Below are 14,116 nucleotides of genomic sequence, written 5' to 3'. Positions count from 1 at the left end.
TATTGACTATTTGCAAAGCAGAACATACAGCTTAAGTCTGAGGACGTTATTATCATAAAAATAAACAAAAGTGAAGTGTTCCATTCAATATTTTGCTCATCTCCATTTCACATTTTTATTGTCACGTCCTTGACCGGCAGGGAATCATCCATACAAACAAAGGAAGTATGTTACAGTACACTTATTCGCCTACTGCTTGAATATTGCTCAGCAGTATGGGATCCGTACCAGATAGGGTTGATAGGAGAGATAGAGAAGAACCATCAAGATCATTTAGTAATCGCGAAAGCGTTACGGAGATGATAGATAAACTCCAGTGGAAGACTTTGCAGGAGAGACGCTCAGTAGCTCGGTACGGGTTTTTGTTCAAGTTTCGAGAACATTCACCGAGGAGTCAAGCAGTATATTGCTCCCTTCTACGTATATCTTGCGAAGAGACCATAAGGATAAAATCAGAGAGATTAGAGCCCACACAGAGACATACCGACAATCTTTCTTTCCACGAACAATACGAGACTGGAATAGAAGAGAGAACCGATAGAGGTACTCAAAGTGCCCTCCACCACACACCGGTCAGGTGGCTTGCAGAGTATGAATGTAGATGTAGATGTAGACATGGCTCTGTTTTGTTCACGCGTAGTGATTTGCGAAGATGGGAAAAATCGAGATTCGAGCAGTGTTACGTACTTCGTAAAGAAAGGTATGAAAGCAAAGGAGAGTCATGCTGATTTCTAGAATACACTGGGGGGACTCTGCTCCTTCATATTCAATTGTTGCCAAGTGGACAAATGAATTTAAATTTGGTCGGGAGAGCTTACATGATGACCCACACAATGGTTGGCCAAGATGTGTCACTACTCCATAAATCATTGCAAAAGTGTACAAAATGGTCATGGAGGATCGCCAATTGAAAATGCACGAAATTGCTCAAGCTGACCAGATGTAATCTGAAAGGGTATATCCCATTTTAACTGAAGAATTAGAAATGAAAACATTATCTGCAAGATGGGTACTTCAACTCTTGACACTGGATCAAAAACGCATCGGAATGGACATATCAGAACAATGTTTTGCCCATTTTAAGAGAAACGAACAAGATATTCTGTGCCGGTTTGTGACCACACATGAAAAACAGAGACAAAACAACAGTGAAAATAGTGGAAACATGCTCATTCTCCGCCACCAAAGAAAGCAAAGAGAAATTCCTTTGGCAGGAAAGGTCTTGACATCAGTGTTCTGGGATGCGAAGGGGATTCTGTCTGTAGATTATCTCCCCTCTGGGCAAACAATTACTGGAGAATACTATGCTGACCTCCTGGACAAACTGCAACAAAAGATACGCATAAAAAGACCAGGTTTAGCAAGGAAGAAAGTTATCTTCCATCAAGATAATGCGCGCCTGCACACGTGCTGTCGCCATGGCAAAATTAAAGGAAATAAGGTATGAATTGTTGCCACACCCACCTTAATCACCTGATATGACTTCGTCAGACTTCCATCTCTTCCCAAAACTGAAAATTTTTCTTGGTGGACAAAGATTCATTTCAAACGAAGAACTGATAGCCGGAGTTTACAACTATTTTTCAGGTCTGGAGGAAACTCATTTTCGAGGTGGGATCAAGGCACTGGAACATCGTTGGACCAAGTGCATTAATCTACAAGGAGAGTACATTGAAAAATAGAAAATTTTCAGTGATGTAAGCACTTTTTTTCTATTCCATTCTGAGAACTTTTCAAACCACCCTCGTACTTTCAGTTTTCTACACTGTAGACTCTAAAGTCTTGTTGCTAATTATCACCTCCCACGCTCTCCCCATCGGCCCCTTCCTCCTCCCCTCCACCCCCCCCCCGGCCATTCCACACACACACACACACACACAGATATACGGCTATTCTTTTTCTACATCTGAACATCCCTTCATTATACACAGTACCATATGGTAAGTATATTCCACTTTACAATATCAAAACTGACCTTAATCGGGAATGAATCCAGAGAGAAAAGTCTAAATCCTACACATACTCTTTTGTATTTCACTAGCAGAAGAAATGGACATATCTAGCCGTACATTTTCATTTCCTTCTATGTGCGTGAACACCAATATGGAATTCGCAATTAGAAGTGACTGCTGCAAACGGCCAAAGACTCTGCTGATCAATCCTAAACATTTTGCACATATAACAACAAATTTAAAAATTTATTCAAAATGTAGCCACAACAAGGCAATACATCAACATAAACACATAATATAAATTTTTCCCCCTTTCACGTGTTTCTCTTCGCATAAGTTGCAACAAAGTAATTCATCACTGCTATTACAAATAAACAAATTTTAAAATGCAGCAAGTACATCTAGTATTAAAGTTCTGAACTCTACAGAAAGCGTATGCAAACATCAGTATCCTAAGGTCACATGACAATAGCAGTATATACACTGTAGATTAAGTCGAAATGAACAAATTACTACACGACACTCTCAGTCCATCAAGCAGGACAACAACCTCAATTTGAGCTACAAAAGCCACCTAAGCTACAGCGCCTGCGCACCGCCAGAAATTCTGGCTGAAATCGTTCTTGAAATTATAGAAGGAAAACATGTTCTTGCACATATACAATGTGAAATTAAAGTTTGTATAAATTTTACTTAAAATCTTGTGAATTTTAGCAGCATAAAATTAACTAATAAATTCTTTAGTTTGTATGGCCTTATGACCACGAAACTACATTGTTTGTAAGAGTTAAGTTTAGATAGAATTGTAAACGTAATAAGTTCTTGAATGACGTTTGCAAAAGTCTTTTTCCTATTATTACTTCACGGGAAAGTTTAAATTAAAAATGACGTTAACGAAATAGCTAAGCTGGTGGTATAACAGAGGGAGATGATATTGAAAATCCTGCACGGCGCAGGTGTGCTGTAGCTTAGGTCGCTTTTCTATTCCAATTGGAGGTTGCTCCTTGGCTTGAGAAACCGCTAGTGTCCTGTATGAAACTGACTGCCTCGACTTCTCCTACACCGCTGCGATGCAGTGTAAACCAGCGGTGGCCATACGCCCAACCAGGCTGGTACATTCCCCCACCACCAATCCAAGGCGTCTCAGCGCGAGGAGAGACAGGGAAACTGCGACCGCTCCACATTTAAATGGTACTGCAGCCACACTGCGTACGATTTGATTTTATATTTTAGATTTCCGACAACACAGATAGAAAATGAAACAAATGTTCAGTAATATTTAACTATTTTTGGCGCGCTGAAGATATGATATAATATGTATCTGTACTAGTTGTTGGCATATGGACAGCAGCAAACTACTTCACAGATTTTCGTACTCAGGTTGCCACATAAGTGTGACTTATTTAGTTCCACAATCGAAAAAAGGTCTCTCTCACACACAAATGTTGGGCGAAATATTCTAGAACTTTTGCAGTCTCAGTGTGAAGACGTGGAAATTCTACACGACGAAAACAATGTAGACGTTCTGGGCAGTTTGAATGTTAAAGGGACTCGTCTTTAAAACAGGAATTATCTTGCACATCAATCAGTTCCATCTGCATATGCACAGTGACACTTTCAGCTGAAACTGCACACGGTCTTGAAAGCAGCTCAAAAAGAAATGTGAGATTGGCAATGTTCGCAAAACGTTTACGAAACTGTCCTAGTAATTCTTCAAAAGACTCAACAAATTCTTCAGACCTAGCTTTTTCTTTAACGCCAGCGAACTTAGGGAACTGGAATGTGTTCGTCAGTATGTGTCCCTCCTACAACGCGACTTTCTTTTTAAATTCATCGCTAACAAATCAGAAACAAGATGTTCCTCACCTTCCAATATCTTACCGTGGCCAGTGTGCAGTCAAGTCCACTTAAAATGCGAGGTCCGAAAACCACTCCGGTTGTTCTAATTCTAGCGAGTCGATCAATGTACTTTTAAGTAACGTATAAAGCATACTCTTCGTTCAGCTCCATTGAAAATGTTCGCAGCTGACATGGAATAACATGTGTGACTTCAGGAATTTTACTATTCGTAAAACCAATTTCTTCACGTGATCCATGCCTGCAAATTTAGTACAAGAACTTCGTGATGAGTCCCGTTTGGCGATCGTTGTAATTTTTTGCTCTTTCATTGTCAACTAAATATGTAAGTCCTTTCTGCATGGTATTGTAATATCATTTCATAACAAATCTATAGTGCCCATCGCTTATGCGACTGCATAATAGTTATCGAGAATTTTGATTCCTCTCGCCAGTCATTCCCATTAATTTTTGAAGAATTGTGACAATAGAATTCTAAACTGCCATATTTTATGCAAACAGCCACTGGACCTATGAACGTCCTGCATATCACGAACAAAGAGCGAAGGGTAAACAGTACTGACACCACGATTCTGGCGAACTGAAGAGAGTAGTGCCGACCGAAAAATGTCACACCGCAGTACTCAATAAATGTCGCACAGTTCCGGATACTTCCGAGGAAGACCGAGCAAAGCCCAGACAGGCCGGGCCGTGGCCTGCATAATGTACAGGCGTGAAGTATGGCATGCTGTGGCCGGCCCTGGGCTAAACAGTTATCGTTTACACGCCCTGTACATATACTGAAGTGTCAAGTTCAATAACGGCTTCTGCACAAAGTACGGCTTAATGATTAAGTTTCATAGCGATCAAACACAAAACACTACAGGCCGCATACAGGGTGCGTTCCGAAAGTAATGCAATTATTTTTTTTTAAAGTAATTTATTGAACAGATTTGCACAAACACTTAAAATTCTTCAAAGTACTGTCCTTGGGCCTCTACACATTTTTTCCAGCGACTCTGCCATGACCGGTACGCGCCCTGGAAGGCGTCTTCTGGGACCTCTCGCAAGGTCTTCGTCACGGCGGATTGGATCTCGTCTATGGACGAAAAACGGGTTCCTTTCAGGGCTGACTTAATCCTAGGAAACAAAAAGAAGTCAGCTGGGGCGAGGTCAGGACTATAGGGGGGGTGGGGCAGCGTTGGCACCTGGTGTTTGGCCAGGAACTCGCGGACTCGTAGCGCGTTGTGGCAAGGCGCGTTGTCGTGATGGAGTTGCCAGGTAGCGGAGATGTCCTTTCTCGTCCTGACGACCCTTTTGCAGAGTCTTTCCAGCACATCCACGTAGTAGGCAGCGTCAACTGTCTGTCCTTGAGGAACAAACTCCTTATGGACCACTCCTTTGCTGTCGAAAAAGACAATGAGCATTGTTTTCACTTTTGATTTGCTCATTCTTGCCTTTTTGGGCTTAAAGGCCTTTAACCACTTCGAAACTTGTGAGTAGGACAGAGCAGAGTCCCCGTAAGCCTCACGAATCATTTTGTTAGTCTCCTCAAAAGATTTGTTCAGTTTAGCACAAAACTTAATCGCGTAACGTTGCTCGATCCCATTTTTTCCGTGACACGGTCGGCGCGCAGAGGTTTACAATAACAGACGTCCTGCCGCTTCCACAGCTCGGAGAGCACTGAAACCGGTTTCGCGGCAAAGCTTAGCGTCCCCCCACCTACTCCATGTGGCCCGCTCCCACTCCGACTACTAGGAGCGGCGCGGGAAATTCAATTGCATTACTTTTGGAACGTACCCTGTATAACTAATGACACACTTTCGTTCTGTGGGTAGTCTTGTCTCCACTAAGACAGAATCGGGTGTTTGGTACCGGGATCCTGTTGATCTTTGGCAATAAGAAATGCTGTATGCAAATTTACCGTATTACTCGGCCTCGAGCGTCACGAAATTGTTATGTATTCTGGTTGTTTGAGCTAAAATGATTGATGAAGTTGTTCCTGGTTCATCGAGATTAGCTACTGATGACTCCTCCTCGAAAAGAAAATGAGAAAATAAGAAAATCAGCAGGAGGTTGTATCTGGTAAGAAAATTGGCAAAAATATATCTAAGTAGTGACTTAAAAATAGTACACTATGGAACAATTTATCCATTTCTTAATTATGGTATTGAAGTACGGTGCTGTAGGACTCACCAGCACCAGAATAGAATTTTAGTATTACGGAAGAGAACAATTAGGGTAGTTCATAGACTAAAGTCCACACAGTCCTGTTGTAATACCTTTGTCCAACATAAATATTTAACAATAAGTTTCTTGCATTTCTATAAACTTATATATGCACTGAGTAGCAGAAAGAAAATAAATAAGTGCAGCGATTCACATAATTATGATACTAGAAGCAACGGTGAGTATTTCAGACAGAAGACCGAATTAAAAATAACTGACACTAGTCCTTATATTAATGGGCACATATGGTTCAACAAGCTTCTACTTACTTCAAGAAGTTATGAAACAAAGCTGTCCCACATGGAGTTAAAAGCTTTCCTAACAGACAAGTGTTTTTATTCACTTGGTGGATTCTAAGTTGCATGTCCTCTGTTCCAACATTTAATATATTTAGAACGTGAAAACAAATATATGTAAGAGTCATGTTAATTCACTTTATAACTCCTGACATACATGGCAATACACTTGCAAAAGTCCATATTTTGATCACTACGTACAAAACGTGTAAATAAATAAATCACCCTCCACAAGTTGGTACGAGGCAGAAAGCATTGGTATACCATAGTGTTCATTACGTAAATGATGTCAGGTGGCTGCTTCGTCTACAGCACTTTTTTCCCCAACTGTAGTCATTGGTGCTTTTTACTTTATTCCTCACCAATTCTTCCATTAGTAGCGCAAGAAAATGTTTGTGGACTGTACATTTTGCCCGTAGGCATTAAAATAAATTTAGAAATTCCGTGTTATTAAAGAAAGTACTTCATGTGGTAGGAATGACGCAATGAATATCTGTCTTTCTACTTGCTAGATGGATTACACGTTAAAGATCATGCTCCCGTTATTTAAACTATCGTTTTTGATTAGCCAAACAAGTACAACGGTGACTTACCAGCTTATCTTCTCGCGCAATAGATGACATTAAATCTAGAACGTAACTTGCTCTCTCTCGACTGTCGAGACTCCAGGCACGGGTGTCTGTACACGACTCATACCGTTTCAGACGACCTTCACTCCTTTTATGACATACAAGACATTGTTCTGCATCTCCCTTTCTGTTAAATAAGCGAGAATGCCTAATAAAAAACATGACTAAAATTTTTCATTCTTTGTACCTCCGATTTATACCACTGTTGCTATAGAAACGAGTAACCAACGACAGTTTTAGCAGTAGCCACTGGACGGCTATCTCTCTCATTTGAAATTCACGTTAAAAATTGACACTTCATCGTAAGTGGTACATGAGCAAATAAAATTAAGAAGTCAATCAGACAGCTGGAAATGTGAACCAATCGGTTCAAAGCAAAAACTGTCCGATTTTAAGAAAGCGACAGCGCAGTCTTCAAAAAGATATTTTAACATCAACACACACACACACACACACACACGTACTGGTGTGAAAGTCGATACGTTTTTTTAAAAGTCGTCATTTTCCACTTACGGCTGTATGAGTTTTTATTGTGGTCTTGCAGTTTTGATGTTACGCCATTGTAAAGGATCTAAAAACATACCAGGAAAATAGATTGAGGGAAATAACAACAATGTGAACAACAAATTCGGGAATCTGCTGACATGCAAGTTGCTCACGTGTTTATCCGTCATTATATTCTGTTTATAAGAGGTATTATATGGCCTCGAACTTCATGCCTTAATCTTTTCAAACAACGCAGTATAATGACTAAAACGTTTCAGTACGTATGTTCCTTGATTTGTTTAGTCATAAAGAAAACCATAGGTCTACTCAGTTTGAAACGAATCTCCAAGACTATAGCCAAATAATATAAAAAGCATAACACAAATTTTCATTTTAAAATATTTTAGAGAAGTACCTTCCTGCAATCTTATTTTGTATCAAAGCAGATTTCTTTAACAGTACGATACCGTAGTAAATAAAATCTTTCGTATAGACTTTTCATGTTCTTCACAGACTTGTAAATTCCATTGAACTGTTTGTGACAATATCTATTTTAGTCTTAAGGTGACAAAGAAAAACTATTGCGGAACAAATCACTGACTGTGCACCTCGCTACTGATGTGTAGTTATTGTTGTTGCACTCATGACATTTATATTCTACATATTTGTGTGCTGCTGGCAGTGTACATATTTCATGTATTGACTCGTTCCTCATTCAAACTAGTAGCTCACACATAGCTGTTGTAGAATTATGGAACACGTTTTATGCTCCTGTATTATGACGATAAAAATCAACATGGATTCCGCATATAGAAATAATACGGAAACTCAGCTCGTTCTGTTCTTCCATGAGATCCACAGAGCTGTAGACAACGGCGCTCAGGTTGCTGCCGTGTTCAGGAAGGCATTTGATACCGTACCGCACTGCCGTTTCATGAAAAAATACAAGCTTACCGAGTGTCGGGTCAGATTTTCGTCTGGATTCATAATTCTGTTCATAATTCATAATTCTGGGACGCCTACTAGAGAGGACTGATGGAAGAAAGAGTGAAGGCCCAACAAAGAGCGAAGCGTTTTTTCACAGGATCGTTCAGTCCTAGCGAGAGCGTTACAGACGTGCTCAACAAACACCAGTGTCTGACTCTACAAGAGAGGTGTTGTGCGTCACAGAGAGATTAAATACTGAAATTTAGAAACAATACTTTTCGTGGAGAGTCGGACAACATATTATCTCTTCCCGTTTCGCGATTTGACCACAACGAGAAAATTCGAGAAATTGGAGATAATACACAGGCTTCCCGACAATCATACTTCCCACGTGCCATTCGCAAGTGGAACAGGGAATGGAGAATCAGTTAGTGGTATCAGAAGTACCCTCTGCCACATAGCGTCAGGTGGCTTGCAGAATATTCATACAGATATAGAGGCGGTTCTGCAGAACACGTATACCATAAGTAAAAATAGATATATGGCCGCTCCAAAACACTTTCATTAAAAGTCTATCACTTTTGCACCGCTTGCAAGAATATGAATCGGGCTGCGTTTACGTTCGATGTGGTACATGTCCTCTCCCTTCCTTCCAGTCGGTACTGTCTGGCAGCGGAGGTGTCTCTGAACTGTATGCAAGCAGGCTGTCGGCTAAGGGGCTCCAGACTAGTTGAAATCTTGAAATTTTCAATTTTTCTTTTTCTATTGCTTAATGTACTTTCCCACTGGTGTCGCCACCTTCTTATGGACAATCGCATCATCTTGTGAACAGCCTTAAAGAGCTCCCCACGCATTCTACTTGATCATTCATATACACCGTGAACAGTAAAGGTCCTGCCTCACTTCCATACGGTATTCTCGAAATTACATTTACGTCTATAGATTTTGTTACGTTAAGAGATCTATCTGCAAGCAAGTCTTGAATACAGACGAGAATCTGGCCAGATACTCAGTAAGCTTCTATTTTTCACTAAACAGCAGTGCAGTGCGGTGTCAAATGCCTCCCTGAACAGGGCAGCAACCTGAGCGCCCACGTTTACAGCACTCTGGGATCTCATGGACGAACAGAGCGAGCATAGTTTTTGCAAGATCTCTATATGCCGAATCCATGTTGATTTTTATCGTCATAATACTTGAGCATAAAACGTGTTCCATAATTCTAGAATATGTACGTACTATTGCCTTACTTCTGGTTTATTCATCCATGTAAACAAAACACTGTCTCGGAATGACCGTTTTTCAAGACTCAGAACAGCTAAAGAAGGTAGGATTCGTCAGTTATTTAGGAGGTGGAGATTCAAAAGGTTTCAAAACAATTGAGGAAGAGAAGCCATATGGAGAAAATATAACTATCACTGAACTGGAGTGCATACGTCATGTAAAAGGAAAGCTGTATCAGCAGCTTTGTTTTACCTCTCTTCAACAGACGATAAACCCATTCACGTCCTATGAACTCCAGGAAGAGATTCATGGTGCAAATACAATAGAGAACAAGAAAATGGTGAGAAATTCATTTGCAAACTACCTATATCTTTTGACATAGTGCAGGTCTTGAAAGAAACTTTCAGAGATTTGTCAGATGTAAGACAGTTGAAGAAATGTCTTCCTGGCTGCACACAGAATCCTAATGAGTCCATCAACAGCGTAATCTGGGCATAAGTCCTAAGGTCTGTTTGTGTCAATTAGTACACTGCATTTTGGTGTCTTTGGTGGAGTGTCAACGTCCAATGAAGGAAATGGTGCTGGGTGTGAAGTCCTGAAGAGTTGGATGCAAATTGTTGGTTAAATTTAGATAAAGAAAGAGACAGGCATCAGAGAGAGCTGTTAGAGAACTTGGAACAAGGGAAAATAATAACAATAACAAGATTTTATTGTCATTAAACTTACATAAGCAATAGACAAAGTCAAATTACAAAATATAAACAAAATTATATGCAGCAGTTATAAGCACAATATTACAATAGTTTTATAAATAGTTAATAGATAGGAGATACAATACATAAAGTGAGGTAGTACAACCAAATCAATCAGATTGTACCAGTACAAAATACAGAAACTAGTCAGAATACAGAATACCAAGACAGGAAAACATATTATATACAAAGAAATATTACATCAGATTATAATAACTGCCCTTTGCAACTCTGCAGAGAAAAACAGATTAATGCTTATTACTAGCTGCTAACAAATAGGTAACTAGAACTGATAATGAAATAATAACATTATTACTAGCTACTAACAAATAAGTAACTAGAACTGCTAATTAAATAAATAATATAGTATAATGGGAGCAGCCAAAGTTTATAATATTATTTGTTTTTTACTGCAATCAAGAAATTCATCAAGGGAATAAAAAGGAAGCTCGACCAGCCACTCACACAGTTTTGGCTTGATCTTTTCAATATGACAATCGAATTTAGAAAGAGAAAATTTATTGCAACATTTGGAACCTATTACATGATAGCTTTTTAAAGACTTAGTTAAACGTTGAAAAGGTACATCAATGTGTTTCCTGTTCCTCATATTCTATGAATGTATATTTAATGTATATTTTCTCTTAGTTGCTGGTTTGATAAATTGTTCATGGTATGTACAACAACGGTATATATATATATATATATGTTTACAGTGCTCCAAAAAAGGCCTACGAATACCAAAGCCACTATTTTGAAAACCTAAAATGTCTAATTTATGAAGAAGTAACTTGTTGTTCACACAATCAAATGCTTTACTCAGATCACAAAAGGTGACCAGAGAAAACTCATTATCTTTGAATACCTGGAGAACCTTTTCAATGAGCGAATCAATAGCATGAGTGGTCGATCTATTTCTCCTAATATATATATATATATAGTGTGTGTGTGTGTGTGTGTGTGTAGATTAACAACAGTCATAACTTTAAGTTTCACAAACAATCAATCTACCAGAATCAGTGATAATTCTTACAACTTTTTTTGCAGTAGAAGAATATCATGTACATGGCTACAGTTTCCCCATAATAGTAAACCATAAGAAATAATGCTCTGAAAGAACGCAAAATATGCTGATCTAATATACTGATTGGATACATAACCTTTTAACCTTCTCAACAAATAGATTACTCTAGAAAGCCTAGCAGATATATAGTTAATATGGTAATGCCAATTAAGTTTACTATCTAAATATATACCAAGAATTTTAACATTATTTGAAACATTCAGGAATAAGGTATCTCTCAAGCTGAAAAACATGAACTGAGTTTTATTTTCATTTAATAAAAAACAGTTTGCTCTGAACCATTTTGATGCTTCACTGATAGTATTTTCTGTTATATTTTTTAACAATTCAATGTCAGGGTCATTGTTGATAAAGGTTGTATCATCAGCATGTAAGATTGAATGGGAACGTATATTAGATGGTAAATCATCAATCATAATCAGAAAAAGCAGTGGGCCAAGCACTGAGCCCTGAGGCATGACACACAAAATATTGAGTCCATTAGATCTATCTTCATTAATACAATCTGTTTACGGTGCCCCAAAAAAGGCCTACGAATACCCAAGCCACTGTTTTGAAAACCTAAATCTCTAATTTATGAAGAAGTAACTTGTGGTTCACACAATCATATGCTTTACTCAGATCACAAAAGGTGACGAGAGAAACCTCATTATCTTTGAATACCTGGAGAACCTTTTTAAAGAGCGAATCAATAGCATGAGTGGCCAATCTATTTTTCTAAAACCAAATTGCTCATTTGAAATAATAGAATTATTATCTAGAAAGCTACACATTTGGTTATACATAACAGTTTCTAATACTTAAGAAAAAACAGAAGTGAGGAATATGGGGCAGTAACCAGATGGACATTTTCCATCTCCATTCTTATACACAGGAACAACTCTACATAACTTCAGTGCATTGGGGAAAATTCCCTGTGTCAGACACTTATTTATAACATAAGTTAGAGGGCTGACAATGCATTCAATAACATTGTTCAATATGTTACAGGACATGCCATATATATCGGGACTGCTTGAAGACTTAAACTTATTTACAATATTTAAAACCTCCTGCTGCATCACTTCAGAGAACACAAAATTATGTCTGTCATGCCTAAACCCCGAATTACAAGTTTCCATCATTTGAGAAGCAGTTTCCGCGGGTTTAATGATTTTTTTCTGAATATCCCTAACCGACTGTATAAACAAGTTGTTAAAATCATTTTCTCAGACAGCTACTTCTTTTGGTTTGTCATTTTTGGTGACTGAGTTTATTATATTCCAAGCTTTTTTACATTTATTTTTTGATGCCTCGATACTTATAGTGTTATGTTGTTTTTTTACTTCAATAATAGCTGACCTATATTTTTCTGAGATTTTGTAAAGAATAAATTTGGATTGCTGAGTATTAATCTTTTTATTTAGCTAGAAAAACAACATAACTTTATTCTTTAAACTGGCTAATTCGGGAGTAAACCACTCTTTATTTCTCTTTTTGATTTTAGATTCACTGGTGGTTACTTTAATTTTACATTTTCTTAGCGAATAGTCATTTCAAACAAAGTATTGAACACTGAAAAAATTTCTCAAAAACACAATCAGCTGACAAATGTTCTATTTTAGCTAACATATCAAAACAAGTGAAGGAACTAAGCTGGGATCTAAAATTAAATAATTTTGTGTCATTTACAGGTCTTGTTACAACTAATTTGGACTTATGAGATGTATTGTGAGTTACAAAAGAATTCTCAAAAGTGAGAAATACACCATCATGATCAGAAATGGAAAGTTGACTACACCACATGAAAAAGTTGATCTTAAGTAGTTTTTTAGTATGTTATCAAGAGAGGCCAGGCCTCTGGTTGGTTTGGTATTGTGGTAGACAAAGTTAAATTGACTAAGTAAATTTTTAAATTCTCGTACACTGGGTTTATCTTCTGTGACATCAAAGTCAGCATTTAAGTCCCCCCCCCCCCCAATTAGTATCTCATAGTTTTTCCACTTGTTACCATTAAAAACCTCTAATAATTCCTCCAATTTTTCAACAAACAAAGAGGGATCACCATCTGGGGATCTGTACAGAGATAAAACTACTAACTTTTTGTCATTTATACATATTCCTGATTCCTCAAAATCCAATTCCCTACACAGAGAACTCGCATCTAGCTTGCTACTATAGCCCAGCAAAGAGTTTTTAACGTAGACTGCAGTATCCCCATGTGTACACTTATCCCTGCCGAAGTTACTAATCAGTTTAAACTCATCAAATTGAAAATAAAGCAAATTTTATCATATCTACACCAATGCTTATTATCACAAATCACATCAAACTGATTCTCTAAGGCAAATTCATTAAATATTAGGGTTTTACTACTCAGCCCTTGCACATTGAGGCAGCAAATTCTGAGACTTGGTTATTTTGTGAGGAATTAGAATCAGCACTGATATTACTATTCACTGCTAAATCAATGTGCTTGGTTAGACTAAAAAAGTATTATCAGAGTGTGCAGAGTGGTTATTACTGTATTCTAAGGCTATTGCATTATGGTACTTAGCTTGATTCTTGATTTTGTACTATGTCTAAAATATCATCTGAGACAAATCTTTTACCTAACCTATTTAGGTGAAAACCATGAGATGTATGAAACCTCCTACCAATGTTGCTGAGGTCAAAGAAAGTGACATTCCAAAAGCGTTTACAAATCTTAAACATTTCCTAGTTA

At 38.1% G+C, this 14,116-nt stretch overlaps 1 protein-coding gene across 5 annotated transcripts in view; it reads right to left on the bottom strand.

The window, feature by feature from the left end:
- The window catches only part of LOC126364314 (uncharacterized), a 570,142-nt gene extending 562,962 nt beyond the window's left edge, over positions 1–7,180 (bottom strand). For all 5 annotated transcript variants that reach the window (XM_050008043.1, XM_050008046.1, XM_050008045.1 and 2 more), the window contains exon 1: positions 6,907–7,180. In XM_050008043.1, the coding sequence (XP_049864000.1) occupies positions 6,907–7,104 (198 nt within the window). In that variant the 5' untranslated portion in view covers positions 7,105–7,180. The remainder of the gene's footprint in view (positions 1–6,906) is intronic.
- Between the last annotated feature and the right edge of the window lie 6,936 nt (positions 7,181–14,116).

Source organism: Schistocerca gregaria, chromosome 1, assembly GCF_023897955.1.
Source record: "Schistocerca gregaria isolate iqSchGreg1 chromosome 1, iqSchGreg1.2, whole genome shotgun sequence".
NCBI classification, from domain to species: domain Eukaryota; kingdom Metazoa; phylum Arthropoda; class Insecta; order Orthoptera; family Acrididae; genus Schistocerca; species Schistocerca gregaria.
This window is presented reverse-complemented; position numbering and strand designations above follow the sequence as displayed.